Source organism: Triplophysa rosa, linkage group LG22, assembly GCF_024868665.1.
Source record: "Triplophysa rosa linkage group LG22, Trosa_1v2, whole genome shotgun sequence".
NCBI lineage: Eukaryota > Metazoa > Chordata > Actinopteri > Cypriniformes > Nemacheilidae > Triplophysa > Triplophysa rosa.
Window position 1 is genome coordinate 13,036,786 of NC_079911.1, and position 14,602 is coordinate 13,051,387.

Here is a 14,602-nt window from a genome sequence, read left to right on the forward strand (position 1 = left end):
AGTATTTGTAGTTATTTTTTGTTTTACAATGAATCTGCGTGTTTAACATTGGAGAAAAGTCTGGTGGCATAGCTATCAGCTGTGGTGTCAGGAAACTGTTGTCTGAGATAAATTTTGGTTATCGGTCTCTTGCCGTGGTAGGGATTTGTATATGCTGGGCCGGATATTCGTGTCTGTTTGCTTTGTTTGCTATACCATTACCAGAACAAATTGCAAACTGTGGGTCCAAACATGGAAATCTGAGGGGCCTGTTGGAGATGGTTTTCAGACTGTTCAAGTCAGGACATGACGGCCCTGATGAAAGAACCAGCTGAAATGAAGGCGGTCCACAATACCTGGAAAAAACTCTTTTAGCATTTTCGTTGATCTCACTTACAAAAAGGGCACGATTACTAACATGATTTTGGACATCGTACCATGGAACATTTGAAAACTACTTTGTTTTTCTGGTACTATTGGAATTCACAGAAATACCAACTTATTGCTTGGCTTTCGCAATACCTCCTCCGAAATCCTATCTGTCATAATTCCTCACGGTGGCTCATGGGCACTCCGGATAAGTTATTTGTGCCAATCCTCTGAGTCAGATCTTTTATTCATATGGTAATTACAGGTAAGACTAGATCTGGTGTAATACTCTCTGTAATGTCAGTCTACTCTGATGCAAACTGCCCCAGTAATTCCCAGTAATTCACAATAAGGCCTTATACATTTCTGAAACACACACAGCCGCACTTCCACACGTAATAATTTCCTGATTGAATCATCTTATGTAAAAGACTTCCTGTATGGAAAGCCACTAAATTGGAAATTAACTTTCTCCTCTGGCAACAGAGTTTCATCATTTTACTTTCTAGTCCAACGAAACCTTTAACAACGTTTGATGACATCACTGTGCCCTGATGCCAAAAACAATACACCTTTTGAAACAAACGGTACCTCAACCCTTGCAAAAAATCGGTATCTGCCAGTCACGTTCACGTACACATTTGACAGGCCACAGACATCCTGAGAGACTGCTTTCTCACTAATACTGAAGTGTGCTTAGTCATAACAACCAAATAATGACTCAGAAACACTCCAGTGATATTCTTCAATACTCAGAGCATTTAAAGGTGCTGTGTGTGATAAATAGAAGGATCTATCGATAGGAAATGCAATGTAATAAACATACAGTAACTATGTCCTCAGAGGTGTATAAAGACCTTACATAATGCAGCAATATGTTTTTATTACCATAGAATGAGCTATTTCTATCTACATACACCACGGATCTCCTTACATGGAATTCATCATGTTGTTTCTACTGTAGCCCTAACCTAAAATACGTTATCTCCTTCGGCAAAGAAGCGAAAACGACATCTTTGTCCTGTGTCAGCCACTGTAGTGCTTCGAAAGGGAGGGGTGGAGTGAGCTGTTGGTTGCAGTTTGCAACATCGACGCTAGATGCTGCAAAAAGTACCAAATTGTTTTTTCAAAGGCACTCTGCCACTTGTTTAAATGTTCATTATTCTTATGATCGATTATAGATTGCTGCTTTTTATTGATCAGTGAATATGATTTAAAATTGATGGTGATGGGAAGCGGGTGATGGTCGACCAGAAGAGCTCCGTCACATTTCGGGCTCTCCTGCCACCTCCTTTCTAAGCCATTACCACATACTTGACCTCCACGGGTCAGGAAAAGGGAAATCGAAAGCAGGGTCACATTCTAACAGAGAAGCAAGATATTATGCTGACCGTCTGATCCTTTTGAGAGGAAATCGGTTATGCTGACCTTCTTAATCGTTTTACATCCTGTAACGTCACACTTGAGATTATGGCCTTTTACTTGAACACTTAATACATAATGCGGTATGATGCTGACAGTTTTATCTGAATAAGCGAATACCATATTTCTTACATTACAATTAAAACGTTTACACTTTGAAATGTATGAGATACAAAGTATGTGTCATAATATGTATATCTACATTATGAAGCCAACGTAAGCCTCTGTAATGATATGATCAACTCCACTGCTTCTTATTCCCTATCTGCAGTTTTCTTTGCTGAAAGATATGCCTGGGAGATATTGGATCACATATCCTGTGTGTGTGTGTTAGTGTCATGGAAGAGGAACTGACAGCGTTGTGCTTTAATAAGCACTGCACTGTATCGTGTGACCTCCTGGTCATGGCCCCAGGGACACCCATTCTCATTACAAACATCATGCATGGTTCCTGCCTGCCAACATGAGCACATTTCAAAATTCTCATCAGGCGGTGCATGAAAGCCCGGATGAAATGAACTTTTCTAAAAACCAAATGATGTTTTGAAAAAAGCAGAAGGGATGTGCTAACCACATAAATAGCTTCACTTAATCCACAACCAGAGCCTGCTATAAACATTATAATTCTGCAATATCATTCTGTGTGTAATGAGTCATACCTTTAGTTTCTTTTTTTCCAGACTGACAGCTCAAAGTGCGGCATTTTTGGGCTATGTGATTTGTATTCCGGTATAATAATAAATGAGACGGCAAACTTAATACGACAGCATGACAACAAAATATACAATTATTAGCATATAACAAAAGAAAACCACAACACTGGGTAGCAGAAGAATGATTTATCTAAAGCGTCTGTTTAACAAGCCATAAATATAATATACATATTATGCCATTATTAGACTGTATCTTCACGAATGTGTAATAGCTTCATGTGTGCTTCTACTGCAAAGGAGATGTATTGTTTTTGCTATTTCCTGTTTCCTCGTTGAGCGTTTACAATGCGTTTTTGTAGTGGTTTGACCTCAGTTTCACATTTTCATGTTTTTGCAACTGTAAAGTTTCACATTGACTTTTCTTTTTAATTCGATTAACGGGTACAATACTATAGGTAATCCATAAACATCTGGTCTCCAGACAAAACATATGGACGAAAGGCCAATCTTAGAGATTGCTCCGTTAAAGAGGCCTGTGTGACCTTTTGTTTACATTTACAAAACAGGACATTATTAACATGCTTGTCAATTGCAACACATAGGGGAAAATTATGTTGACACATTATATGCATTTCTATTAAAGAATCATTTAAAATATATACAATTCTATACATCAGATATAATACACAGATCATCTGAAAGTGTTTTGCAAGCAATATACATAGTATAGTATGATTATTATGACTACATTATGCTAAATCTTAAATCACAATGACTAAAGCTTTAATGAACTTAAATCATAATGCACAACCCCCCAAAAAATACAAAAGGAATAACAAAGTGAGATAAAGAAAAGCAGTATACTGTAAATATGAAGAAGAGCAAAAAAAATCCCCATTTAAAATACCAAGACATAATGTTCAGCCAATGACCCACGTGGTTTCAGAGCACCTGAACAACAAAATTTGTTTCCATCGGAGAAAGTGAAGATGACTAAATACAATTTGCATAATAGGAACAACCTTCAAAAGCGCTTTGCCCGATTTCATTGCCTCTTCATTTACGGAAATATTAAGTATGCACTTACAGCCCTCTGTCTTATTGGCTATTGGAGAACTCCATCACCCCCGCGCACGTTCCTGTAAGACAGTCGTCTCCTGATTGGACACACGAGAGCGATTGCTTCATCGACCCCGCCCTCTCGGCTCCGCCCTGCTGCTTTCGCTGCTCTTGTTCCACAGCCGTTTAAAGCGAACTGATTTTTAACCGAGCGGCGTCACGATCATATCAGAGCGGGATTTAACGGGCTTTAAACGTGAGGATACGGGACAGCAGCGTCTAGCTTCTCAACATCTGGGCAGAGATGTGACAGCTTCTTGGCATTGTGGCGTTGTGTTTTTGTTGCTTTTGTTGTAATTTGTTGTGGGGGACCTCCCTAAAGCCTCAACTCAGGAACTATCCACTGACATTCCCTGCCTTGGCAGCTACACTGTTTTCCTTTTTCCGCAGTAAGACCGGAGTTTATATGTGATACAAAAGATCCGTTTGGCAGAATTAACAGTGAATTTGTACACTTTTAGCTCTGGTTGATAAGTTGTCAGTCGTTTGTAACAATGTAGCCGTTAAAAGACCATTCCTGGATTCTTGCACAGCGATACATAAGTCACATTGTGCTCACGTAGTTACATTTCTGTGATTTGTCGTTTGTGGGTTGTTAACAATTACTCTACTCGTTTTACAGGAAACTTCACCTTAAAGTTCAGTTTAGGGTTTTAAGCGTGTGGTACAGACACAAAGGCAAAGTTAAAGATGTAGCGTATAGCACAGTCCTGTAGCCGTTTATGAGATGTTTATGGTCACTCGTATGTGTTTTGTTACCTTCAGGAGCGACATTTCGTCTCTGTGTTACAGTGTGCAGAAAATGGCAACTGCTCTCAGCGGACGCCCACCTAACAATCGGAAAGGCCGTCTTTTGGGCATCATAGAGACCATCCAGGACGCGGTCGGACCCCCCAAGCAAGCGGCCGCGGACCGGCGGACCGTGGAAAAGACATGGAAACTCATGGATAAAGTGGTGAGTGTGTCTATAGTGTGTTTACAGTGTTCCTGGCGATGACGGAACAGCGATTCCTCTCTCTCTTCCCGCGCTGACAGAGTTTTCCATGAAGTCGCATGTATTTGATACGATGTGACAAATGTTTACAAATCTGCAAACGTGGGAAGTTTGTTTGTAGATATTAATTTGATATTTATCTAACATGTTTGTTACATTATATATGTTCTGGGAGGTTATACGTTATCTTTTTAGCATTCTTTTTATTATTTCCTGGTATTATTATTTATATAAATGCTTACCAGTATCAAAGCTGTGACAGTCCGGCGTCTCTCAACCTATATGAAAATTAACCATGGTTTTATTGTAGTATAAATGTAAAATTTTCATGTCGTAAAAGTGTACAAGCTTGTTTTTTGGCCAGTGTATTACCATTTGCATTACCATAGTTTTTTTGTTTACACAATTGTAAATTTGTGACCCTGGATCACAAAACCAGTCTTAAGTAGCACGGGATTCATTTTTAGTAAAAGCCCAAAATACATTGTATGGGTCAAAATTATCGATTTTTCTTTTATGCCAAAAATCATTAGGATATTAAGTAAAGATCATGTTCCATGAAGATATTTTGTAAATGTCCTACCTTAAATATATAAAAACGTTATTTTTGTGAGTGGATGGCCTGCTTCATCGCCTCTGATGGACAACTTTAAAGGCGATTTTCTCAATGTTTCGATTTTTTTGCACCCTCAGATTCCAGAGTTATAAACGTCTGTATCTCCGCCATATATTGTCCTATCCTCAACAACTCATACATCAATAGAAAGCTTAATTATTCAGCTTTCAGATGATGTACAAATCTCAATTTTGAAAAATTGACCCATAAGACTGGTTTTGTTGTCCAAGGTCACATTTGTGGTTACTACCGTGTCACTGCAAATACCACAGTTAAGTGATAGCTATTGTATTAAAACCATGGTTAATTTTTTTGTAAGGGAACACAAGAGAGATCATGGTTGTAATGCTGTTTCTCAATCTTTGTGTTAGCAGCACAAAGGTTGTGGGTTCGAAGCCCATCGTACACATTAAAAAATGTTTAGCTTGATTGAAAGAATGAGTTGATTTGGACGAAAGTACCTGCGTAAGTCTTAATGAGATGTGGTTGTTTAAAAAAAGTCAATGTTTCTAAACCTGTGGCGTTCTCTAGGTGAGGTTATGTCAGAACCCCAGGCTGCAGTTGAAGAACAGTCCTCCGTACATCCTGGATATCTTACCTGACACTTACCAGCACCTGAGGCTGATTCTGTGCAAATACGAGGAGAACCAGAGACTTACTCAGCTAAGCGAGAATGAATATTTTAAAGTGTACATAGACAGCCTGATGAAGAAATCCAAAAGAGCCATCCGCCTTTTTAAGGAAGCCAAAGAGAGAATGTATGAAGAACAGTCACAGGACAGGTAAGAAGTCCTCTTTTGGCTCATGGTCTGATTCATATGTGGCGTGTTCAGTTTGTTAGTTTTGGTGTTTTTGTCTGTTCTTCTGTGAAACAAAAGGGCAAGTCTGCGTGGATGGAACGGGGATTTCACATTGCCTCGGTTGTATTTGCATGTATGCTTACATTTGTTTCGGACGTCTAGCGAGTGTTATCACAGTTGTCAGTCTCAACTCGAACAGTCCTTTCTTTTTTGACTGATCTGTTGCTCTTTGAACATCTAACTATATAGACAAAAGAAGAGGTCACGTCATGTGACTTCCCATCGGTCAGTTTATTGAGTTTGCTCCATGGCAGCTTGAGTCATGGCTAATTATCATAAACATCCAGCTTGAATCAAGAACAGCAGGCGTTCTAAAAGAGGCAGAAACCCCTTTGGATCCGAACCCTTGGTGGGCCACCAGACTGTGAACAGGGCGAGAAAGAGTGAGATTATTAACAGACCAAGTGTGTCCCAGGCATAAGCTGACACATGCACAACGCTCACCCCGGGGGCCATTAGAACACTATGTCGGCCTGTACGTTTCAGACATGAAACACGGCCCTTGACTATAGAGTAAAATCTTAGCATTCTGTTTTAGTGACAGCCAAGCGTGACATTCACAGCATCTGGTTTAGAGCGTAACCTCACATCAGTTAAACTGCATTTAGGCCACTGACTGTTTAGGTAAAGCTGCACAGTTACTTTGAAAATGTATCACAAGGCGTTTGATACTGGCAGGAAATAAAAGTATTTTAGTTGTTGTGTCCCGGTATTTTGGAATCTGGCTCGGCTTTTGGCAGAGGAGTTTAATTTAGTCATTAATCCCAGTTTCTTCAAATTCTGCAGACATGAAATGACACAGCAGAGTCGGCTGAAAGTGTGTGTGTTGTGTTTTTGGGGTGACAGAGAGGTAAAGCAACATTTGTTAGCCCGAGGACACCGTCTGACAGGCGGGCCTGACACCCCTGCCGTACCCAGACGCCGTGACACGCATTCTGGACAGAGCAGAGATATTGTCTGACAGGCTTTCCATGTCTGTCATGCCACTCTACCACAAATCTCTAGGGAGAGATCCTCTATTACGCCTTACAGCCCTTGGCTTCCTGTCCCACACAATGGACGGAACAGTAATGTGTCTTTTTTGGAGATTACAGGCTAAAAGAGGGAAAGGAATAGAAAGAAATGGCAGTAGGATTGAGGAGACGTTTGTGGAGAAGAGCAGAGAGTTCATTCATAGTGTGGTGGGGCTGTGGGGAGACATCAGTATGGTGAACTGCTCCCCGGCCTGCAGCCAGGCATCTTCGTGGAGTCTGTGCATATGCTGTTGTAATTATACTGCTGCTCTTGAGACCAACAATGGGACGTTTTTTTTGCCTCCCTCCTCCTAGCACCCTCCTGTCATAAATATCATGTCTGCCTTGCAAAGTTGTAGAGTATGTGGAAGACAAAAAATTGTAATCGCTTAACTTTTGCTAACTTAAAATGTCTTTTGGTGTGTTTGTTGTGAGCGGTCTACAAAGTATCATTACGCAGTAAACCAATTGAAACTCGCAAGAAGCTTTTGCCAAAACAAATATTCCCCATAAAAAACTTCTTCATGCTTTTTTTATTCTTGATTATTTGTACCCTCCATGCTTTATCACTTCATGTTGACCACATCTCTGTACCAATCTTGTTACTAATCTTCTGTTTTTACATTTTGTGACAGCTGTGGGAGGCAAAAAACATTACCATAAAGTCACCCGAGAGACACCAAAAAAGGGAACCGGTTCTCACTTTGCGTTTCATTAATTGCACAATTTTAATAGCAGTGAATTTGGAACAGCTGCTGTAAGCAGTAAGTTGCACACCAGCAATAGACGGCCGTCTTCAGATTTTCCTTTGCACAAGGGCACATGAGTTGACGGCGTCAACCCTGTTTGATAATTATGCTGAGGTTCTGAGCTTGCTTCTTACTGGAAAGGTCTAAATGCATTACTATCTATTAGTATTGACGTTAAAAGCTAGGCAAAACAGTGGTCTGGAACGGAGATGAATGGGCAGGATGTATTGAATCTAGAGGACGTTGGCAGCCTTCACTGTATATGGCTCTGAAATGGCAGCCTCAAGGCTTTAAGTTCATGTTTGCCTTGTGCTGGTGTTTCTTTCATGTCTTGGGTGTCTTTTTCGGTGACAAAGATGGATAACATTGTGTAAAGAAGCATGGAGTGCAGTAGACTAAAAGAGATGCAGAACCCTTAAACTTTGCCTCTTTGCACACTTACCAGCATGCTTGTATCTGACTTGTTGTGCACCAAGAAGGTCGACAAATGTTTAAATGTTCCTGTGGCTTTGAGGTGTGAGCAGATGAGACTGAGACTGCTGTCAACAGAGATAGAGACCTCGCAGAACAAAAATATCTGAGGTTTGGCCTTTGAGCAGGCCTCAGACAGCAGGGACGGTTCAGAGAGCTGTTTTGCATTCGCACCCTTTCGTAACTGTAGAATTGCGATGTTTTTTACCCTAGTCTATAGGTAATTGATGGACGAGATGTCTGTTCTGTTACGCCACCTTTTGCGGCAGAGCATTATTTTAACCCAAAATTTTAAGCTCTGAGATGCGTTCGTGACATCTAATATCTCTCAGAAGGTGACAGTATGTGCGCCACTGTGGCAGGATGTTTAATTCCCCGTATTATAGCTATGTAACTTTGTACGTGTAACCCGTGTGGGCGTTAACATTGATGTTAAGTCGCTGTTTTGAGTGTTTACCATTTCCTTAAAACACAGGATGTTTACCGATCTCACCGATGAACCATCCTTAATTTATGTCTGACCACACATTTGTACATGAACCTACACATGTATGTACACGCGTAAGTGTCCAGATATTCCGTTTTGTGGATGGACAGACTAGTCCTTCAACAATCACCTTGTCAGTTATTTTATTATCTTAATTTTTGAAAGTGGGTGATTTAATTTCAAGACATTTTAAGGCATATTAATTTGTACAATGTGATTCGATTATTAAAAAACGATTATTAGAGAAAAGCAAGAATGAAGCCTCACCCCTTAAAATTACATCACTGGGGTGAAAGCAGCTTAACTCATTTAAATTTGCCATCTCGTAAAAATAGTTACAAATTGCCATTAGATTGTGTTGGTAATTTGTCATTCCGTGTTTTTTTGTTTGTTGGTAAACTGTGTAAATTCTATAGTGTAGTTCTGTTATTCAATTTTGTCATTTTTAAAATTGCATATCAGTAGCTCTTCATTTTGACAAACAATCAGAATATGAAAAGTAAATATATATAACGATATCTTAAGACCAACTATACAATTAGTCGATCTAATAACTAACGTGGTTTTGAAAATATGTTGTTTTGCATGTCCCTCTCCGCTTTATCCGCAAGAACACTCAGTGTAGATAAACACAGTGCTCTGGTTGTTTGTAACTGCCATCTTTTGGAGCCCATTACCATCTGTTGTGAGTAAACAGAAAGGTTCAACACGGTGCGGTACATCCAGCTCAATGTTACATTAACAGCTTTTCAGCACACAGGAACACACCCTTAAAACTCAGTGACACGGGAGGGTACTCGGACCTTCCTGCTTTGAGAACAGACTGAACGTAATTGCTAATGCAGCAACAAATTTGATTTGTTCATGAGAGCCAGTGGTAAAGGTCACTGGTGTAGCTTTACCTTAAGACGTCGTCTGAGTCAGTGACGAGAAGTTGAAGTGAAAGTGCCGACTTCGATGGAAACAGAGCTGTGGATTTGAAACTGCTGGGTAGGGGAACTAAAACACAGGCATGTCTTTTGACCTTAAGTAGGCAAAATGCAGCAAGCATCTTCTAAAAAACCTCAACTTTACTGTGCAAGCAGAAGTTAAACTTCAATGTTTCTTCTTAAGAAGATTGTTGTAGGTTTGTTTGATTGGTAAATGATCTGTTGTTTAGAAGGCGAGTTGCTTGTTCTACAGTAGGTTGCTGTCCTGTACAAAACACATTTTTATCTAATAATTATCACTATCCAGAGTAGCCTATTAACTATAATTTGGAAGGGCCTCACTATAAGTATTAACCTTTGCTGAAACATTTTTTATACTGAATTATACTTAACACTGATTTTTTTAGCATTTAAAGTGAAAAATCTGCCATCATTTACTCACCCTCATGTCATTTCAAACCTGTATGACTTTCTTTCTTTCTTCAGCAGAACACAAAATTTGATATTTTGAAGAAAGTTGGTAACCCAAAAGCACCGTCACCCATTCACTTCTATTGTATGGACACAAAACCAATGCAAGTGAATGGGGGCCAGTTAACAACTTTTTTCCAAATATCTTCTTTTGTGTTATGTGAAAGAAAGAATGTCATAAAGGTTTGAAATGACAAGAATGAGCAAATGATGAAAACATTTTCATTATTGGGTGAACTATCAATTTAAGGCACTCACGTCAGTACTGTGTTGTGACATTTGTAACCGATAACATCTTTATCTGTGGAAATATTTGATATAATGTGTATAATTAAGAGCGCATGATGCTGTATGACAGATCTGCCAGGAACCAGTGCACTTGATAGTCTGCAGAAGGGCATGCTGCCCCTTGAGTTAATTAGAGTTATTTACAGGCTAAAAACCTTCAAAGGTTATTTCAGAGAATGAAAGTAAAACATATTTCAGAGACTACACACCAAATGGGTCTCTCACCCTTTCTCCGCCCCCGCCTCAGACATAAGTAAGCTCTGCTAATTGTAATTTCTGTAAACTAACCCTAACAAACATTAGATTTATGTTGTATATATGTTGTATGTTTATTTATGTTGCAACACAACATTTTTTAGGCATGCACACACATGCGCAGGCACAATGAAGTTCAAACAGCCAAATAACAGTGGAACAGAGCCAGATGTTTTACTCAATTAGGGGTCTCCCTCTTCTTTGTTACTCTTACGTTTTTGTTTCTTTTTGCTTTGCTACATTGTGTGACGGCTGTCCGCTCTGCATGGGAGTGCTGAAGATTCTTCCTTGGTGTTATTTTGACCATGTTTTTGTTTATTGCTCTTAAATCGTCTTGTCAAACGTTGTCCCAGCGCTGTGATTAATGAGCAAAGGTCTGTGTTTGGATAAAAGCTCAATTAACATCCTTCAATTTTCCACCAATCACACGGCACAGCACATACCATGAAACCCCCAGTCTACCACGCCTCAGTTACCTCGCCGTCTGCTCCACGGTGTGATGATGAGGTTCATCTGGTGCCCAGCTAATGATGAAAGAAAGCTCTGTAATGAGAAAGTCACGGGCCGATGGCGAGCTGAAGAACTTTGATTTCCAAATCGATTAAAGAAATTTTAAACAATTCAGTTTTTTGAGACGGGTTGAATTTTCTAAATTAAGTTGAATCAAGTTTTATTCACACCAGAAAGGAAACACGCTTGAATTTCTGACCTCTAAAGGAAGGACAGACACACACGCACACGCACACACACACACACACACACACATGCAAGACCGGACAGCCTGTGCAACCCAATCTTTGTTCTGCAAATCAGTTCAGCTGTATTTCGCATAGGTGTCTGTTGTGATTTTTTTTGCTTTCTGTGATCCGGTGCACCGCTTAATCCTCGGTCATCTGGAAGAAAGCTCACAGAGAAGGAAGTGCCCCACAACATCCTGTTTCCTGTCTGCATTTATTCTTTTAACAACACACAGACAATTCTTATCAAGCATTGCTTGGATCCAAGAGATATGCAAAACAATTTTCAAAATCAGCTAGTTGTTGTGCAGTCTTATAATCGGCCGTAATTACCCTGGTTTCGGTTATATTTCACCTTGATTGGTTTCGTACGCATCGTATAACATCCTAACGTCCAAAATGGCCCATAGTGCCTAAAGTGTGGGCGATTTAATGGAGATGAATTTTGAGACCCAACCAAGAGAGGGTTTTTACCGCTCTGACTGACTAATACGCATGCTAAAGAACAGCACGCCGTCCATGCTAATCTCCCACTCTATTAGGGACCCAAATTAGCGGTTCAACCTCATCTGGAAAAGCTTGCTCACTTGACCCCTCCACCCCCCCCCTCAAAGTGAACATATGATGAATTATTCGTTTTTAGGGGTTCATTTGTGTCCCCGCTGGTGGTTTTAAATGTCAGAACATCTGCTCACCTCTTTCGCGTTTTGCTCTCTCTTGTTTTGTCCTTCTTTTTATTTCAGTCTTCGTCGCTCATCTCCGGTGTCCTGGGGCGCTGTTGCGCTCGTGATCTGAGTGGGTGGGTGTCGCACTTTCCGCTGTGGTGAGAATGTGTTTCTGTGAAACCGGAGCCCCGATTGTGACAGACTAACAGTCACTAAGAAGACATGGAGCTAAGTTAATGTGTGTTAGTGCTGTTTTTCTTTAACGGGGGGCGCAGACAGCAGGTGGAACTTCAGAATGGATTCAGATCAACTCAACAGCAAATCAATAGTTGTCTCGACAGTTGCGTCTCAGGTGGTTAGATCTCTTCTAGAGAGAAAGAGAGGGAGCGAGCGAGCGAGAGGAGCAGCAGATGAGAGAACGGGCCTTTTGTTTTCATGTTTGTACTGATGTCCCGTCAGAGCTCTGGGTGGGTTTCTGGTGAGGTTCATCACCGGAAGATATGTGCTTTACAGAACAGAAACATTCCTTGTTTCTTGGGTCAAGTGAAAAAGTCAAAAGGCAAGTTTAAAAACGACCCTGCTGAAAAAAAAAACAATTGAAACCATCAAAGAAGCTGTAATGGTGTTAATGGTTTTAAAGGGATGGTGTCTACTGGGATGTGATGGATTCTGTTGGTGGGATGTTAAATCTATTCTATTGGAATAATGCCCAAAACACACTACAAAAAGGAATTTTGTAATGGTTTTAATAGAAAGGGAAACCATTAGAATTTCTGTGATGGTTTCTATTGGCTTTCTATTGGGTTTTTTTCAGCAGGGAAGACTCATGTATTCTGTTTCTGAATGGAAGAACTTATTAACACACCCCCAAAACTCATTCAGTTTGGCTCAGGTGGACCCAAAGCCAAACTTAATACCATTTAGTTAAAAAGTCATTTAGGCAACCCACTGCCTAGCACAACCCTAGTGGGATGTTTGGTGTCTGTGCCCATTTGGTCATATGTACGAGGCACATCCAGCAAGCTTTCACGGGTGTCCATATGGGGCCGTGTTTTGTCTTTGTCTAGGTGCTGCTGGTCTTCTGGGAGTCTGGCTGACGTGCCTGATTTATTGTGATGTGTTTGCCTCCCTATTTCTGTTTCCTTCTCACATGCTGGGCAACACACATACATAAATGCACCAGCGGGCCATCTGAGCCCAGTCACCATCCGCTGCTGTTGTGAATGAAATCCCTGGAGACAGGCCGAGAACAAACAGCTTGGAGTCAGAGCATTTAAAAAACACAGACTACATAAAAGATATATCCTTATGGAACCCACATCATGTTACCCTTCAGTAGCACAGTTGTGTTATAGTCTTGTTCCAAAACATATTGAGCTGTTTACCAAGCAAACTTGGTTAGAATGTGTTGTGTATAATTGTACATATTTTCCTTTAATGCTGTAAAATGTTATTGCTTACAATGCATTCTGTAGAGAGCCAACAAACTAGTTTTTGAATCTAAGTGTCCTTCCTTAAAATGTGGACCTGTATGTGAACTCTCACAGCCTGAACTTTCAGTTCATATAAATGAAGTGTCTGTGTGTGTATGAGAAGATGAAACCTCAGGCCTGATGGTTAAAGCACCCACAGAGGAACACCTGCTGTATCTCTGAATGGCTTTTGTCTTTTACCGCCATAACAGCGGTGACCTCATCAGAGCGACCACATAAACGTTCCTGTCTTCCTTTGCATTGTACTGTTAGAGCGTGTTGGAAGCGCACAGGATGGAAACTCTGAGCTGTCAACATCATCTTTTCTTCTCTCTCAGATCAGAAACCTCACTTCGACTAGATTCGGCATAACACGGCCCTGAAGCCGCCAGCGTGAAAGCCTGTTAAACTGTCAGACTGAATTTGTCCCTCTGGGATTGGCTGCCTTCAGTCTGTCACTCAAACTGGGAGATGTGTCATTCATTGCTGGGTGTGAGAGATGAATGTCTTTTCAGCTTTCTAAACAAGATTTATCTGTGTATTAAAAAAACATACAATGAGTGACTTTAGATAACTGAAACTGTTTAATTGTTAAATGATTTGTTATTTTTGTTGTGATTAGACTTCGACTTCATGAAGATTTTACATTTTAAAAGGATCCATGCCATATCTTGGGGCTAAAATGTCTACCTCCTAGAAATTTCTTAGCAACAATCCAAAACCCCCTAGCAACTACACAGCAGTGAGCACTAGGAAAACCCAGAGCCGTTGAGAGAGATAGTCGCGACAATGGAAGTTCAAAATTTTCGTGTGTAACGTGATTCATGGAGCCTTCAGATAGTTCCAGGAAGTTTAAATGCTTTATTTCTTTAATTTTTGTATTCATTGAATGACTTATGTCTTTAAATGGGTTAAAAGTTTACCTCAATTTGTCTGTTAAGTCGCAGCTCCTTGCGTTACTAGAAACTTCCGGGAACAATTGAGAGGCTCCAACCGCCATTGCTGTGAAAAAACTGTTCCATTGTAGTCAACGGAGTTGACTCGACTCTCTCT

At 40.4% G+C, this 14,602-nt stretch overlaps 1 protein-coding gene across 2 annotated transcripts in view; it reads left to right on the forward strand.

Annotated features, from left to right (window-relative positions):
• The first annotated feature begins 3,669 nt into the window (after window positions 1-3,669).
• Window positions 3,670-14,602, forward strand: part of cblb (Cbl proto-oncogene B, E3 ubiquitin protein ligase) — a 69,334-nt gene continuing 58,401 nt past the window's right edge. Inside the window, exons 1-3 of one of the 2 annotated variants that reach the window (XM_057320286.1) lie at window positions 3,670-3,931; window positions 4,308-4,497; window positions 5,684-5,934. In XM_057320286.1, coding sequence (XP_057176269.1) covers window positions 4,345-4,497; window positions 5,684-5,934 — 404 coding nt within the window. In that variant the 5' untranslated portion in view covers window positions 3,670-3,931; window positions 4,308-4,344. The remainder of the gene's footprint in view (window positions 3,932-4,307; window positions 4,498-5,683; window positions 5,935-14,602) is intronic. The other variant, XM_057320285.1, reaches the window with a different exon arrangement.